Source organism: Coregonus lavaretus (assembly GCF_964263955.1).
Source record: "Coregonus lavaretus genome assembly, chromosome: 10".
Classification (NCBI taxonomy): domain Eukaryota; kingdom Metazoa; phylum Chordata; class Actinopteri; order Salmoniformes; family Salmonidae; genus Coregonus; species Coregonus lavaretus.
The window spans coordinates 31,401,196-31,417,932 of NC_139997.1; the positions used below are offsets into that span (position 1 = coordinate 31,401,196).

Sequence of the window (16,737 nt, forward strand, 5' to 3'; positions counted from 1 at the left end):
TTCTGAAATAGCACAGTACCGAAGGGCCAGTCGTCCACTTGTATGCTATTTATAATTTATACCTGTGAGGGTAGGATGGTTGTGTGATTACACAATGTTTGGAGGAGGGACTCATTATCGGTCTATGTGGCTACAGCCAATAGGCCTAATACTGATTTCAGGAGTAGATATAGTCAACAATAACCAAATAGTATTACTGTTACATGCAATCTTGACTTGCCTGCAATTTAGTTTTGGAGCCCACTCTTCATTCACAAACATATGACCAAAGGACACAAGTTGAGTGGCAAATGTGAGAAAAGGGACTTTCAGTGCCTAAGATGGTAAAAACACGCAAATGCTATAAACTGTGCCAATAAATGATACTCTCGTTTTGAAGCAGAAAGCAGTTGTGAGATTATACTGGATTAGCAGTCATGATTTGCCATTATTTGGAGTCTCATTCCCAATCATCTATGTTGTACTGTAGGATGGAATTACAGGTTGTAGAACTATGTAGTGGGAAACGCAGGGCCGTGATCTTCTAGCATAGTAGCATAGCTATCTACCATCTCTTCTTACTCTTCCCTAATCTGCATTCAGACAGGGCCTGCCCTCCCTCTTTACCACTGTACTAAATCTATCAGGTGATGGTTTAGTGACCCTGGGGGATGTGAGAAGCAGAATACACAACATGTACCATGCAGATTCTCACGTGCACCTCCAATTGCTTAATATGGTCAAATCAAAACTCACTTTGTTGATTTTGTTTACACTTTAAATGTGGCTGCCGATGCTTTGTAAGTGAATTGCTTTCTGTGATTTACAATTAACTTTCGATAAAATTAACAGGGAATATATTAATTAATGCTTCTTAATAAGGCTTTAACTTACCTATTTAATTACGTTAATTCACCCAAAACTAATCAAACAAAACACAGGTGAGTAACCTTTTCTAACCTATTCATCATTGATACACGGAGTATACCAAACATTAGGAACACCTTCCTAATATTGAGTTGACCCCCCGCACACACAGTTTGCCCTCAGAACGGCCTCAATTCGTCAGGGCATGGACTCTACAAGGTGTCGAAAGCATTCCACAGGGATGCTGGCCCATGTTGACTCCAATGCTTCCCACAGTTGTCAAGTTGGCTGGATGTCCTTGGGATGATGGACCATTCTTGATACACACTGGAAACTTTTGAGCGTGAAAAACCCAGCAGCGTTGCAGTTCTTGACACAAACCATTGCGCCTGGCACCTACTACCATACCCCGTTCCAAGGCACTTAAATCTTTTGTCTTGCCCATTCAACGTCTGAATGGCACACATACACAATCCATGTCTCAATTGTCTCGAGGCTTAAAATCCTTCTTTAACCTGTCTCCTCCCCTTCATCTACACTGATTTGAAGTGGATTTAACAAGTGACATCAATAAGAAATAATCGCTTTCACCTGGATTCACCTGGTCAGTCTAGATGATGGAAAGAACAGGTGCTCTTAATGTTTTGTATACTCAGTGTATATTAACAATGTAAAATAACATCTAACAATGTACAATGGCACAGTCTTAATCAATCAATATTGAAAACCCCTCTTTTCCATTACTTTTATAGGGGTGTCCTTTTCTAGTCAGTCCCCAACCACTGTGCAACATATCTTTCCTCTCCCTCTAATACTGTCTAAGTATTAGTCCTTCTCCCTTTGTCTCTTATAATTGACCTGGATGCTGATATGTAAGATTTTAGTGGTTGTCTGTTTTTAATTTCTTTGCTTAATCTCTGACTGCTGCGTCATGGTGTCCTTCTTGCCTGATGCTCTCTTTGGGCCATGACTACCATCATTTCAAGCTTGACTCTCATTACTCAAGTGGAATTTGGTATTTACTTCACATTTCCCTTAGTCCGACGTGTGTTTGTGGCTCTCTATGACTGACCTGTGTGTGAGTGTGTTTGCTGACTTCTCAGAGTAGCCATAACGAGTTGTTCTCCCATGCGATGCCTCTCTCTGCTCCCTCTGCCCCTCTCAGCCGCCAAAACCCTTCAGATCTTTAACATTGAGATGAAGAGCAAGATGAAGGCTCACACCATGACGGACGACGTCACCTTCTGGAAGTGGATCTCCCTCAACACAGTGGCACTTGTGACCGACAATGCCGTCTACCATTGGAGCATGGAGGGGGACTCCCAGCCAATCAAAGTCTTTGACCGGCACTCCAGCCTGGCGGGCTGTCAAATCATCAACTACCGCACTGACGCCAAGCAGAAATGGCTACTGCTCATCGGCATCTCCGCACAGGTTACAGTCTTAGACACACACACACACACCCACACACATACACACACACACACTAACTCAATGACAGTGAATATACCTAATCTCACACACATATACCTAGCTATGCACTATCAAACTTGACTCATCGTTGTAGCAGAGAATGTTGCCATTGCCCTGTAATGAACATAATGAACATGTTTTTTCTCTGTTGCAGCAAAACCGTGTGGTGGGCGCCATGCAGTTGTACTCTGTGGACAGGAAGGTGTCACAGCCCATCGAGGGCCACGCCGCCGGCTTCGCCCAGTTCAAAATGGAGGGCAACACAGAGGAGTCCACACTGTTCTGCTTTGCTGTGAGAGGACAGGCCGGAGGAAAGGTAGGACAAAGGACTGGGGTACTGAGGGGAGGGGGGTTATTGGATATTGGGGTTGGTTGGTGGAGATGTTTTTCATTTTCACTTGACAATACTCAGCTAGCAAAGCTGGTTGAAATGACATAATTATAACCAGATTAAAACTAACAGGTTAAAATCTGGTTGTGTTGATGTCATTGCAGCCAGTTTTGCCCGCTGGCTAAGCACGTCATTGTAGATGACTGTAAATGACGTTGTTCTCTAATGATCATCTCTATTGTAGTTGCACATCATTGAGGTGGGCACCCCACCCACAGGGAACCAGCCTTTTCCAAAGAAAGCAGTGGACGTGTTCTTCCCTCCAGAGGCTCAGAACGACTTCCCTGTGGCCATGCAGGTACGTAATAGCTAATAACTATGGACTGTACTGTACTTATCACTCTTATACCCCTTTCACACTACTGAGCCAAGACAAGCTGTACTGTGCTGGCGTGGATCCACCATAATTACATGCTGGAAAGGCCAATATGAAAAGAAAAGTAGTACGGTTCGTGTCAGCGAAGTAATGTGAGAAGGTTATTAGTGTTAGCCAAGGGAAGCCTAGTAGGTAGCTGTGGACTGTACTAAACACTGATAGCCACTGTTAGCCAAGGACACCCTGACCTTGTGGCACAGCACATACAGTGCCTTCAGAACGTATTCATACCCCTTGACGTATTCCACATTTTGTTGTTACAACCTGAATTAAAAATGTATTACATTTTTAAAAAATCTCGCCCATCTACACACAATACCCCATAATGACAGTGAAAACATGTTTTTAGACATTTTGGCTAATTTATTGAAAATAAAATACAGAAATATCTCATTTACATAAGTATTCAATACATGTTAGAATCACTTTTGGCAGTGATTACAGCTGTGAGTCTTTCTGGGAAAGTCTCTAAGAGCTTTGCACACCTGGATTATACAATATTTGCCCATTATTATTTATCATTGCTAGACAAACATTTTCAGGTCTTGCCATAGATTTTCAAGCAGATTTAAGTCGAAACTGTCACTCGGCCACTCAGGAACATTCACTGTCTTCTTGGTAAGCAAGATATGGCCTTGTGTTTTAGGTTATTATCGTACTGAAAGGTGATTTCATCTCCAAGTGTCTGTTGGAAAGCAGACTGAACCAGCCTGTGCTTAGCTCCATTCCATTTCTTTTTTATCCTGAAAAACTCCCCAGTCCTTAATGACTACAAGCATACCCATAACATGATGCAGCCATCACTATGCTTGAAAATATGGAGAGTGGTACTCAATAATGTGTTTTATTGGATTTTCCCCAAACACACTTTGTATTCAGGACAAAAAGTGAATTGCTTTGCCACATTTTTAGCTGGTCCTCTGTAGCTCAATTGGTAGAGCATGGTGCTTGTAATGCCAGGGTACATAAAAATGTATGCACACATGACTGTAAGTCGCTTTGGATAAAAGCCTCTGCTAAATGGCATATTATTAATATTATTATTATTACTTTAGTGCCTTGTTGCAAACAGGATGCATGTTTTGGAATATTTGTATTCTGTACAGGCTTCCTTCTTTTCACTCTGTCAATTAGGTTAGTATTGTGGAGTAAATACAATGTTGTTGATCCATCCTCAGTTTTCGCCTATCACAGCCATTAAACGCTGTAACTGGTGAAATCCATGAGCGGTTTCCTCCCTCTCCGGCAACTGAGTTAGGAAGGACGCCTCTATCTTTGTAGTGACTGGGTTTATTGATACACCATCCAAAGTGTAATGAATAACTAAACCATGCTCAAAGGGATATTCATGAATTAAATTCAATAAATGAATGAACGAAAGACATCTGTACTGCCCTTGAAGGGATTTTTTTTTTCAACCTTAGAGTACTCTGCTTTTACATATGTTACACTTTACACATTTGGTTTCTCAAAAAAAAATCTGCCTTTTTCCTCTCAGATAAGCTCCAAGCAGGATGTGGTGTTCCTCATCACCAAATATGGCTACATCCACCTGTACGACCTGGAGACTGGCACCTGCATCTACATGAACAGGATCAGCGGGGAGACCATCTTTGTCACGGCCCAACACGAAGCCACCGCTGGGATCATCGGGGTCAACAGGAAAGGACAGGTACAGATACCACCTCTCCCACCCTCCTCTATACCAACCTCGTTTATCCCCACCTTCTCTATCACCACGTTCTTGGAAAGACAGAAATAACAGAAATATGGCCTGATTGATTGATAGATTTTTCTGACGCTCACAGCATTTTACAATGTAAAGAGAACTCCCCTCATCCACCACAAATGTGTTGATTATTTTACACCCCCTCTTTTGTATGTAACAAGTTGTAGTGCACAGTACAGTGTAATCCATTCAGCTCGATGAAGCTAGTTGTAATCCTAGCGTTGTAACTATTGATGTGCTCCACTGTAAACCAGCCCTGTGTGTTCCTCCTCATTACTATGCCACCGCTGGTTCAATACTGCTGCATTATACATCCCTACATTATACAGCCTCTCTCTAGGGACAACAGAGGAGGAGGAGGCTGGGTCTAGAATACATGCCACCGTGAGCTGATTACCCAAGCAGCACCCTATATAATACCCACCACCACCACATCTAAGACCCAACAAGACAACCATTAATAATCCCACCCTCTTTTATATCCTACCATATGTTCAGGGGTAAGCAGCACAGGGAGGTGGATAGATGATAAGAAGAGCTGGAGTTGAGCGAACGGGATTAACAATTATCCCGGCCTGTCGTCGCCGTTGTCAGAGGACTCAGTCTCTCAATCTAAGCGATGAGGTGTCCGTTCGTTATAAATAATCAAAGGTTGTTGGGTTTCACAGGTGAACCAGAGAGAGATCCATCCCCCCTCCAACACACACACACACACACACCTCCACTGTGAAGGCATTACAGCAGGATACCAGGATCCATCTAACTGATGAATAATGTTCCAGCCAGGCCACAGACCACATGCATTATTAAGTGGAGGAGTGAAAGCTGATCTGAGACACACGCTGTCAGACCTGCATTGCTGGCGCATAGAGCACACAGATAGACACTGGCTGGGGTTTCTATAGAGCAGTGAGCACAGAGACACCGGCTGTAGTTTGTATGGATGATAATGTCATAGAGACACTGGCAGGCTGGGGCTTCTATGCAGTACATATTTCCCCTATATGCATTTAAATCGCAGAATCGTGGCCACCACTGCAAAAAAATATACTTTCTTTTTTATATAATGTAGATTTCCAGACGTATGCCCCACCCGCTAACTCAGCAAGATTAATTTGCTTCCCTTTGGCTGTAGAAGATGTAGCCAAGCTTGCAGGAGTTGGAATGCGAGGGCACAGTAGTCGTGTGTGTGTGTGGTTTGACTGCTCATTAGTTGGAATGAATTGGGATAGCTTAAAAGCATAATGCCTTGGTAATAGGGATGCCTGCTGGCTAAGCAGGTCCTACAGTGTCTGTCTTCTCCATCACTGTCCCACACAGAGAGCTGTGGGGCTGGGCTCGCCTCTCCTTTTCTCCCAGTGTGTGTGTGTGTGTGTGTGTCAGGAGGAAGAGCCAGGGTCCAAGATGCTGCGTCTGCAGCCAGGCACAGGAACACAGTAACACAGGCACTGACTGACCTTGGGATGGAGGAATCCCTGCAAAAAAAAAACTGCAGCACAGAGCTACTCTGCAGTAATTAGAGGGAGAAAAAAAAGAGGGGGAGAGAGAAAAGAGAGGGGGAGATGTGATGACTTTCACTTTGTCAGAACCAGTTGTGTTGACAGTTGATAATGTCACCGCTCTCTGTAGTCACTAAGGTTTGACTCACAGCTCATCCCTCTCTCTGCCTCTAGCTACTACTGACGTCAATACATCCCCCTCTACACACACACACACACACACACACACACACACACACACACACACACACACACACACACACACACACACACACACACTAGGGTTGAATATTCTCCCGGTATTTTACAAATGTTCCATCCCGAGAGTAAATAACTTTTCTCCCGGGTAACACCAGAAGTGTCATTGAAAAGCATTATCAAGCATATAAATAGGCTTATGTTTTGGATTTGATTAGATCTTTGATCCAAAGTTCAAGGCTGATGCTACCTGAGCCATATATTAAATACATTTAATGAGCCCAAGCCCAAATGATTGTGCGGTTATCCAATACATATATGATATAGGCTACTGTACATTACTAACGACAGAAAAACATAAAAGCCCATAGATGTGGCTAGCTATATGCTCTCTTGGGTAAAAAACTGAAACAAGCTCCAGTAGGCTAATCTTTTTGAGTGTGAACTGTATTACTGTACGATATTGTATTATACTGTATTATATGGACTGGAATTACGCACATCGTTCAAACCACGATAAAGCAGGGAGAACATGCGATTCTGGTGCAGCACATGCGGCCTACAAAGTTACAAGTATAGGCTAGCAAATTTGATTTAAGTTTGAAATATTATAGGGCCTATTTGTATAATTAGTAGGCTGACACATATATATCGTTCATAATATTTCCCCTATTGTTATTAGCCTACCTCCTCTTTCTCTCTCTATTGTAGTTTCATTCCTTCCTCGCATTCAACAGTTAAATGAAATGTTTCATTGTCCTTATCTTCATCATTCTAATGACATCCTTGAATAATATAGGACTAGTATTAGATGCAGAAGGCATCTTCTCTTCACGAAGATTGAAAGGTTATGGGTCTGAATAAATAACTGCTATAGCCTACCACCATCGTGCGTTCGCTCTTTCAAACTATCCGTTAGTTCTATTGGCTGCTGTATTTAACATTCAGCAAACAAGAGCTTGCGTCCCTCTTCTGATAATTTTTTTAGTATTTCTTATACCAATAAACTATGTCCAGCAAGCTATTCTAGTCTAGCTTTTCCTGCATGGGACTCCCAAGAGCTAAGGAGCACAGGTGGGTGCGTATTGCGCAAGAGACAGAGGCTATAAGTTAGAAGCTTATTATGCATAACCCATCATTAATTAGCTAAATATAAGGCTAATACTGCATTGAATGTATTACCTGAAAGAGGTAGGCTAGGGATATATATCAATCTAGAACAGGATTATCTATTTTAGATGCAATTTGAATGGAGTTGATGGAGAGACAGAGACTACGAGAGAGAAAGACTACGAGAGGGTGCTTGCGTGTGCACCGGTTTCTGTTATTTATCCCGGGAAAAAGTGAGTTTTTTGGCGGTAAATCCCGATAATCTCGGTAACCAGGTTCCTGCCATTCAACCCTAACACACACACACAAACACACATCTCCACTAAGAGCTCTAATTTTACTCCTCTTTTCTTTGCCTCCATCCCACCCGCCCTTTATTAGCCCAACAATATTATTAGGGGAGTGGTCTTTCTGACCCTTCCTCTCTGAGTGAAGGGGAGAATGAGGTGCAGTCATGCCTGTTAACAGCTGTGGGCAGTGACCTGCTGGGCTTGTTATCGTGAGGCCCCTCTCCTCTCTCCAGTCCCCCATATAGAACCTTCCACCAGAGGCACATGTTATACTGACACACTAATGATGCATTTACCATCATTACAATGTATCAGCCCCAACCCACGGCCTGGCTCAATGCTCCCAGAACAGTTCATATTGTTTAGCCTAATATGCCCTGTTTACCCTCTGCATTTAAATTCTGTTTTCATCCCAGCCATCAAAGCTCCTAGAAGTAAGAGTGTGTGGTTGAATGTGCATGCATAATACAGTATGTGATTTAGCTAGCTGAGTCTATGGTGCACTATGCAGTGTCAGTCATAGATGGTCGTGAGTGCACTAACTCACTGGCGCTGATGGCTTTTGACAGGCCCTGAATCGGCTGCCTGTTAGTTAGAGTATGTATAGGCCACTACAGACGGAGAAAAGGCCATTTCAAAGAGGCCCGTTTCAAGCTCTTGTCCACTCACTGAGCTTATTTCTTTTAGAGAAAGTGTTGATAGTCAGCAAAAAGAAAGCTACAAAAAAGACACCTAGCATTTATAATAATAATAATAATAATATGCCATTTAGCAGACGCTTTTATCCAAAGCGACTTACAGTCATGCGTGCATACATTTTTGTGTATGGGTGGTCCCGGGGATCGAACCCACTACCTTGGCGTTACAAGCGCCGTGCTCTACCAGCTGAGCTACAGAGGACCACCACCATTTGTTTTGGCTAGCCTTCTGTAGCCAGAGCGATATATATATATATTTTGAAACGTAGCAGTCTTAGACATGGGTGAATGTCCTATTTTGAGATGTAAAAATATATATATATATATATTCTTAATGCAAAATGCAATTTTAAAGAATAGAATGTCTTACATTGCTAAATTATATTACACAGCTTTTTTTATATATACCATAATAACCAAATGTAGTCTATTACTAGCTGAATAGATAGATAGATAGATAATTAAGCATGTCAACCTAGGCCCTGCATGACCCTAATGCATTTATAAAGTACCCTAAGTCCGGGCCAGTAGTACCCCAAGTCCAGGCCCTCACCTTCCCCCTTTGACCCCGCTGACCTTCCTCTCCCACCTGATTGATCGCTAGTCCTCCAGAGTTTTATTTTTTTTAAACAATCTGGCTAGCTGGTGCCTATCTGGGTTGGTGGAGGAAAAGTACAAAGAGCGAACAAACAAATGGTTAGCTAGCTCCGTCTCTCTGGCAGAAAGCGAACACCCCTCTCTCTCTTCATTCTCCATTTCACACATGGCTGTGTCCTTTGTTTACTTGTGGATGGGATTGCCTTACACACTGACACAGAGCTCTGGCTCTGTCCTACCATTTACCGTCCTGTATGTTAGGAACCTGATCTGGAGCATACGCTGGCATCTCTACATGTCCTTCAATGGGAACCATGTACAAAAACAGACACCATTGTAGCTGGATAGTAGATACACCCCCCTGTCAACAAGTAGCTCAGTAAACACTATTGAGATGAAGAGAAAAGGGTCAGTAGAGCAATGTTATTTAATTAATCTAGTTTAAACTGAAATATAATTTTCTGTCAGCCTCGCATACCTACATGTATCCCCTTTACACTCATACCCGTATGCGGGTTGAAAATGGCAGATTTGGGCACTGATAAACGCCTAAATTGGAACACAGTGGCTGTACAGTAACATGCTATACATGACATCAGAACTTTGGCTCTGCGCTTCACAGCTCTGTATGGGTTTTGACTGACAGCCGTTCTGAACTTTAGCACCTCGCACAACATTTTTTGTTGTCTGAGTGAGGGAAATGGTGTAAATTACGAAGACTATGTATTTTGAAAGATTATATGTTGAGGATTATAATAAATACCGCTTTGATGTCATACAAGTAAGCCAAACACCCGTGAGTCCAAATGTGCACTTCACATTTCCATATCATATAACTCATGTAAATACAATGTCAACGTTTATGATCAATGTTTGACTTGCAGTTACAAGATGAGTTATACCCTGGGTTGTCCTGAACAGAATGAGCCTATGTTTGTTGTATTGTGAAGAAAATTTGCCGCGGACCACGCCTCTGAATGCATGACTCCATTCTATGCACACCGAAATTACGATCTGCCTAACACTGTAAGATCGTATTTTATAATTTAGCTAGTCAAGTCAGTGAAGAACAAATTCTTATTTATAATAACTGCCTACACCGGCCAAACCCGGACGACACTGGGCCAATTGTGCGCCGCCCTATGGGACTCCCAATCACGGTCATTGTGATACAGCCTGGAATCAAACCAGGGTCTGTAGTGACGCCTCTAGCACTGAGATGCAGTGCCTTAGACCGTTGCGCCACTCGGAAGCCCCATATGCTTTCCATATTTCTTCTGTAAGAAACATTTCAATTTAGCCCTATCTATATAGACCAATTGCCACGAGTGTAAAGGGTTAAAGCACTAACTCTCGAAGGTCCCCCCCCCCCCCCCCAATTGAACAAAGCCATTGTTTCTTGTCTATTGGGTCCTATGTCTGTATTTTATGGATGATTTTCAAACTCCTCTCTCACCCATGTCCTCTCTCCAGGTCCTGTCAGTGTGTGTGGAGGAGGAGAACATCATCCCCTACATCACCAATGTGCTCCAGAACCCAGACCTGGCCCTGCGCATGGCCGTCCGTAACAACCTAGCTGGGGCCGAGGAGCTGTTCGCACGGAAGTTCAACAACCTGTTTGCCGGGGGAAACTATTCTGAGGCTGCCAAGGTGGCTGCCAATGCACCAAAGGTAACTTGTATATAAACGGTACAGGGTCTCCCTCCAGGGGCTGTCTGATCACATTGCTGTAATTAAATGGAAGTTAAACTTTCTGATATCCACTACAGCTTTCTGTTTGTCCATATCATGTTACATCAATACAATATCAAAGTGAATAGTAGCTCACATGATCACGAGAGACTTTGGATATGCAAATGCATTTCTGAATAAATAACCGTTAACTCCTCTCATTTGAATAGTTTGTCTCCAGCATGTACGTGTTGCTATGTACAATATGTTGCTAGCAAAACCCTCTCACAGCCATGTATCAGCAGTATCGCTCTGTGAATATATAAACTGCAGCTGACTCCCTCCACCCATGTCTTGTTGTTCTGTCTCCTCTCTCCCCTCCAGGGTATCCTGCGTACTCCAGACACCATCCGTAAGTTCCAGAGTGTGCCAGCCCAGCCAGGCCAGACCTCTCCCCTGCTGCAGTACTTTGGTATCCTGCTGGACCAGGGCCAGCTCAACAAGTTTGAGTCTCTGGAGCTGTGCAGGCCCGTCCTACAGCAGGGACGCAAGCAGCTGCTGGAGAAGTGGCTCAAAGAGGACAAGGTGTGTGTGTGTCTGTCTCAGAGAGAAGGGGGAGAGATGGGTATCTGACCTCCCATAGGAAGAGGCCTTTCCTGAGGGGGGGGGGGGGGTGTGTCCATGTTCATATCTCCCCAATCATCAGAGTTGTTTGTCCTTTCTACGATTTGAGGCAAACTGTTTGTTATGCTGAGTATTTGAAGAGTTTTTCCCCGCCTTCAGAGAGTGCTGGGAAATGTGGGCGGCTCCTTTGTCTGTCTCAATGTTTCCCCCCATAGTTTTCTGCTTCATACTAATTGTGAATGTTTAAATGTGTTAAAAATCACACACAATTGAAACATTACATTATATTCCAAATATTATTTTTAAAAAACTTTTCTGTAGGGGTTTTCAGTAGGTTATTTTACCTGTAGGGTACTTGTGGTGAAACTAACGGTTTGTCTCTTCTCAGCTGGAGTGTTCTGAAGAGCTGGGGGACCTGGTGAAGTCAGTGGACCCCACCCTGGCTCTCTCCGTCTACCTGAGGGCCAACGTACCCAACAAGGTCATCCAGTGCTTCGCTGAGACCGGACAGTTCCCCAAGATAGTCCTGTACGCCAAGAAGGTACGTTTTCACTCTGCGATGGAGCTCTGTTGATGTTCCTGTTTCCTTGGTTTGCTTTCCTTATGACATGTTTGAGGAAGTGGATGAGCTGTATCTTAGTGTCCCGAGAGGGGCTTTAGAATGGGATCGGCTCCATTGGGGCCAAATGGGGGTTGGAAAGAGGGCTTTAGCTTTCATTAGCTAGATACTTGATGTATGATTGAAAGGTATGTGATATGACAATGAAAGGGTGTTTAAAAAACTAAATACATATTATAAATATGTACGTTGAGGAGTAGATTGGTGCATTGGTAAATGTGGTTGTAACTGTTGTCTTGCTCTTTCTGTGTGGGTAGGTGGGCTACACTCCAGACTGGATCTTCCTGCTGAGGAACGTGATGAGGATCAGTCCAGAACAGGGCCTGCAGTTCTCACAGATGCTGGTCCAGGACGAGGAGCCTCTGGCTGACATCACACAGGTTGGTGGGGGGAGTGGGGGGGGAGAGGGAGGACGAGTGAGAAGGAGGGAGGGGAGGGGAGGGAGAGGGTGGGAGGAGGGAGATATTGGGGGAACGATGGGAGAGGGGAAGGAGGAAGACGGAAGGGAGAGATAGGAGGGAAATGATTTGAGAGAGGGAGAGGGGAAGAGACCCTAGACTATACAATGGCGCCGGAGGGGGTGGCTGCCGTTTTATGGGCTCCTAACCAACTGTGCTATCTTGTTAGTTTTTTCGCATGGTTTGTAACTTATTTTTTAACTTATTCAATCAATCAATCAATTTTATTTTATATAGCCCTTCTTACATCAGCTAATATCTCGAAGTGCTGTACAGAAACCCAGCCTAAAACCCCAAACAGCTAGTAATGCAGGTGTAGAAGCACGGTGGCTAGGAAAAACTCCCTAGAAAGGCGAAAACCTAGGAAGAAACCTAGAGAGGAACCAGGCTATGAGGGGTGGCCAGTCCTCTTCTGGCTGTGCCGGGTGGAGATTATAACAGAACCATGCCAAGATGTTCAAAAATGTTCATAAGTGACAAGCATGGTCAAATAATAATCAGGAATAAATCTCAGTTGGCTTTTCATAGCCGATCATTAAGAGTTTGAAAACAGCAGGTCTGGGACAGGTAGGGGTTCCATAACCGCAGGCAGAACAGTTGAAACTGGAATAGCAGCAAGGCCAGGCGGACTGGGGACAGCAAGGAGTCACCACGGCCGGTAGTCCCGACGTATGGTCCTAGGGCTCAGGTCTCTCAGTTGGCTTTTCATAGCCGATCATTAAGAGTTGAAAACAGCAGGTCTGGGACAGGTAGGGGTTTCGTAGCCGCAGGCAGAACAGTTGAAACTGGAATAGCAGCAAGGCCAGGCGGACTGGGGACAGCAAGGTGTCATCATGCCCGGTAGTCCTGACGTATGGTCCTAGGGCTCAGGTTCTCAGAGAGAAAGAGAGAACGAGAGAATTAGAGAGAGCATACTTAAATTCACACAGGACACTGGATAAGACAGGAGAAGTACTCCAGGTATAACCAACTAACCCCAGCCCCCCGACACATAAACTACTGCAGCATAAATACTGGAGGCTGAGACAGGAGCGGTCCGGAGACACTGTGGCCCCATCCGAAGAAACCCCCGGACAGGGCCAAACAGGAAGGATATAACCCCACCCACTCCGCCAAAGCACAGCCCCCGCACCACTAGAGGGATATCCCCAACCACCAACTTACAATCCTGAGACAAGGCCGAGTATAGCCCACAGAGGTCTCCACCACAGCACAAACCAAGGGGGGGGCGCCAACCCAGACAGGAAGATCACGTCAGTAACTCAACCCACTCAAGTGACGCACCCCTCCCAGGGACGGCATGAAAGAGCACCAGCAAGCCAGTGACTCAGCCCCTGCAAGCCAGTGACTCAGCCCCTGCAACAGGGTTAGAGGCAGAGAACCCCAGTGGAGAGGGGAACCGGCCTGGCAGAGACAGCAAGGGCTGTTCGTTGCTCCAGCCTTTCCGTTCACCTTCACACTCCTGGGCCAGACTACACTCAATCATATGACCTACTGAAGAGATAAGTCTTCAGTAAAGACTTAAAGGTTGAGACTGAGTCTGCGTCTCTCACATGGGTAGGCAGACTGTTCCATAAAAATGGAGATCTATAGGAGAAAGCCCTGCCTCCCGCTGTTTGCTTAGAAATTCTAGGGACAATTAGGAGGCCTGCGTCTTGTGACCGTAGCGTACGTATTGGTATGTACGGCAGGACCAACTCGGAAAGATAGGTAGGAGCAAGCCCATGTAACGCTTTATAGGTTAACAGTAAAACCTTGAAATCAGCCCTTGCCTTAACAGGAAGCCAGTGTAGGGAAGCTAGCACTGGAGTAATATGATCAAATTTCTTGGTTCTAGTCAGGATTCTAGCAGCCGTATTTAGCACTAACTGAAGTTTATTTAGTGCTTTATCCGGGTAGCCGGAAAATAGAGCATTGCAGTAGTCTAACCTAGAAGTAACAAATGCATGGATTAATTTTTCTGCATCATTTTTGGACAGAAAATTTCTGATTTTTGCAATGTTACGTAGATGGAAAAAAGCTGTCCTTGAAACAGTCTTGATATGTTCGTCAAAAGAGAGATCAGGGTCAAGATAGTTTTTTATATTTTCCGGGTCAATGTTGCTGCTACCGTCTCTTATGACCGAAAATAACTTCTGGACATCAGAACAGCTATTACTCACCTCGAACTGGACAAATCATTTCTCTTCAACGAGTCTGACGCGGGCCCGTTTTCTCGGGAACGGGCCCAAATCCCCGTCATTTGCGTGAAGAAAAGACAGAGAAAAGGGGGGTGGAGGTCGGGCTACCTTCTGAGAATTCGTAGGCGAGTGAGTAAACCTCCACTACCATCCGTTCTATTGGCCAACGTGCAATCATTGGAAAACAAAATGGATGATCTACGATCAAGAATATCCTACGAACGGGACATTAAAAACTGTATCTTATGTTTCACTGAGTCGTGGCTGAACGACGATACGGATAATATAGAGCTGGCATTTTCCATGCATCAGCAGGACAGAGAAGCTACGTGTGTCTATTTGTCAATAACAGCTGGTGCGCGATGTCTAATATTAAAGACGTCTCGAGGTATTGCTCGCCTGAGGTAGAGTACCTCATGATAAGCTGTAGACCACACTATCTACCAAGAGAGTTCTCATCTATATTATTCGTAGCCGTCTATTTACCACCACAAACCGATGCTGGCACGAAGACCGCACTCAACGATATAAGGCCATAAGCAAACGAGGAAATGCTCATCCAGAAGTGGCGCGCCTAGTGGCCGGGGACTTTAATGCAGGCAAACTTAAATCAGTTTTACCTAATTTATACCAACATGTCACATGTGCAAACAGAGGAAAAACAACTCTAGACGTACATATCCCAACCAGAAGCCATGGATTACAGGCAACATCTGCATTGCGCTAAAGGCTAGAGCTGCCGCTTTCAAGGAGCGGGACACTAATCCGGACGCTTATAAGAAATCCTGCTACGCCCTCAGACGAACCATCAAACAGGCAAAGCGTCAATACAGGATTAAGATTGAATCCTACTACACCGGCTCTGACATTTGTCGGATGTGGCAGGGCTTGAAAACTATTACGTAATACAAAGGGAAACCCAGCCGTGAGCTGCCCAGTGACGCGAGCCTACCAGACGAGCTAAATGCCTTTTATGCTAGTTTCGAGGCAAGCAACACTGAAGCATGCATGAGAGCACCAGCTGTTCTGGACGACTGTGTGATAACGCTCTCAGTAGCCGATGTGAGCAAGACCTTTAAACAGGTCAACATTTACAAAGCCGCGGGGCCAGACGGATTACCAGGACGTGTACTCAAGGCGCGGACCAATGAAATAATCCCAAAATTCCAATCTCGAAGCTAAATCAAGAGTATTTCAAATACTCATAATTGTAAGTAGTGTATTTCTGTGGCTGTGTCTTGTGTTGACAGTTGTTATTTTGTTTCTCTCTGTCCCGGTCTGTTCAGATTGTGGATGTGTTCATGGAGTATAACCTGGTCCAGCAGTGTACCTCCTTCCTATTGGATGCCCTGAAGAACAACAGGCCTTCTGAGGGGCCGCTACAGACACGCCTCCTGGAGATGAACCTCATGCACGCCCCACAGGTTCACCTTAAATTTAGATGAGGATATGACAATCAAAAATCCAATTGCCCTCAAAGGGAACGTGACTATAATTGACATTCACACTTTATCACCGTTCCATGCTTATCCTTCTCTGTAGGTTGCGGATGCCATCCTGGGCAACCAGATGTTCACCAACTACGACCGTGCCCACATAGCCCAGCTGTGTGAGAAGGCTGGCCTGCTGCAGAGGGCTCTGGAGCACTACACCGACCTGTACGACATCAAGCGGGCCGTGGTGCACACACACCTGCTCAACCCAGAGGTATGAATCCAACAAACCCTAGTGAACCCTCCTCAAAACCCCCTATGACAGTAGTATTCAGGCCAGTCCCCTCTCATGTGTCAGCTAGTGTAAAAAAACAAACATATCACATTGGTTTCAATTAACACAGCTAGATGAACATGACTGTCATGTATTTCTTCATGACACTATCTAATTCTGACCCTACTCTCCTTTCTCTTGCTCTCTCCCTCTCTCTCCCCCCTCTCTCCCTTCCCCCCCTCCCTCTCCCCCCCCCCCTCCCTCCCTCTCT

General features: G+C 44.7%; 1 protein-coding gene across 1 annotated transcript in view; it reads left to right on the forward strand.

Annotated features, from left to right (window-relative positions):
• Nucleotides 1–16,737, forward strand: part of LOC311136256 (clathrin heavy chain 1-like) — a 77,313-nt gene that overhangs the window by 27,488 nt on the left and 33,088 nt on the right. Inside the window, exons 3-12 of the mRNA XM_084170387.1 lie at nucleotides 2,012–2,280; nucleotides 2,474–2,635; nucleotides 2,895–3,008; nucleotides 4,585–4,758; nucleotides 10,681–10,878; nucleotides 11,263–11,463; nucleotides 11,891–12,043; nucleotides 12,379–12,501; nucleotides 16,046–16,183; nucleotides 16,302–16,466. Of these exons, the coding sequence (XP_084026513.1) occupies nucleotides 2,012–2,280; nucleotides 2,474–2,635; nucleotides 2,895–3,008; nucleotides 4,585–4,758; nucleotides 10,681–10,878; nucleotides 11,263–11,463; nucleotides 11,891–12,043; nucleotides 12,379–12,501; nucleotides 16,046–16,183; nucleotides 16,302–16,466 (1,697 nt within the window). The remainder of the gene's footprint in view (nucleotides 1–2,011; nucleotides 2,281–2,473; nucleotides 2,636–2,894; nucleotides 3,009–4,584; nucleotides 4,759–10,680; nucleotides 10,879–11,262; nucleotides 11,464–11,890; nucleotides 12,044–12,378; nucleotides 12,502–16,045; nucleotides 16,184–16,301; nucleotides 16,467–16,737) is intronic.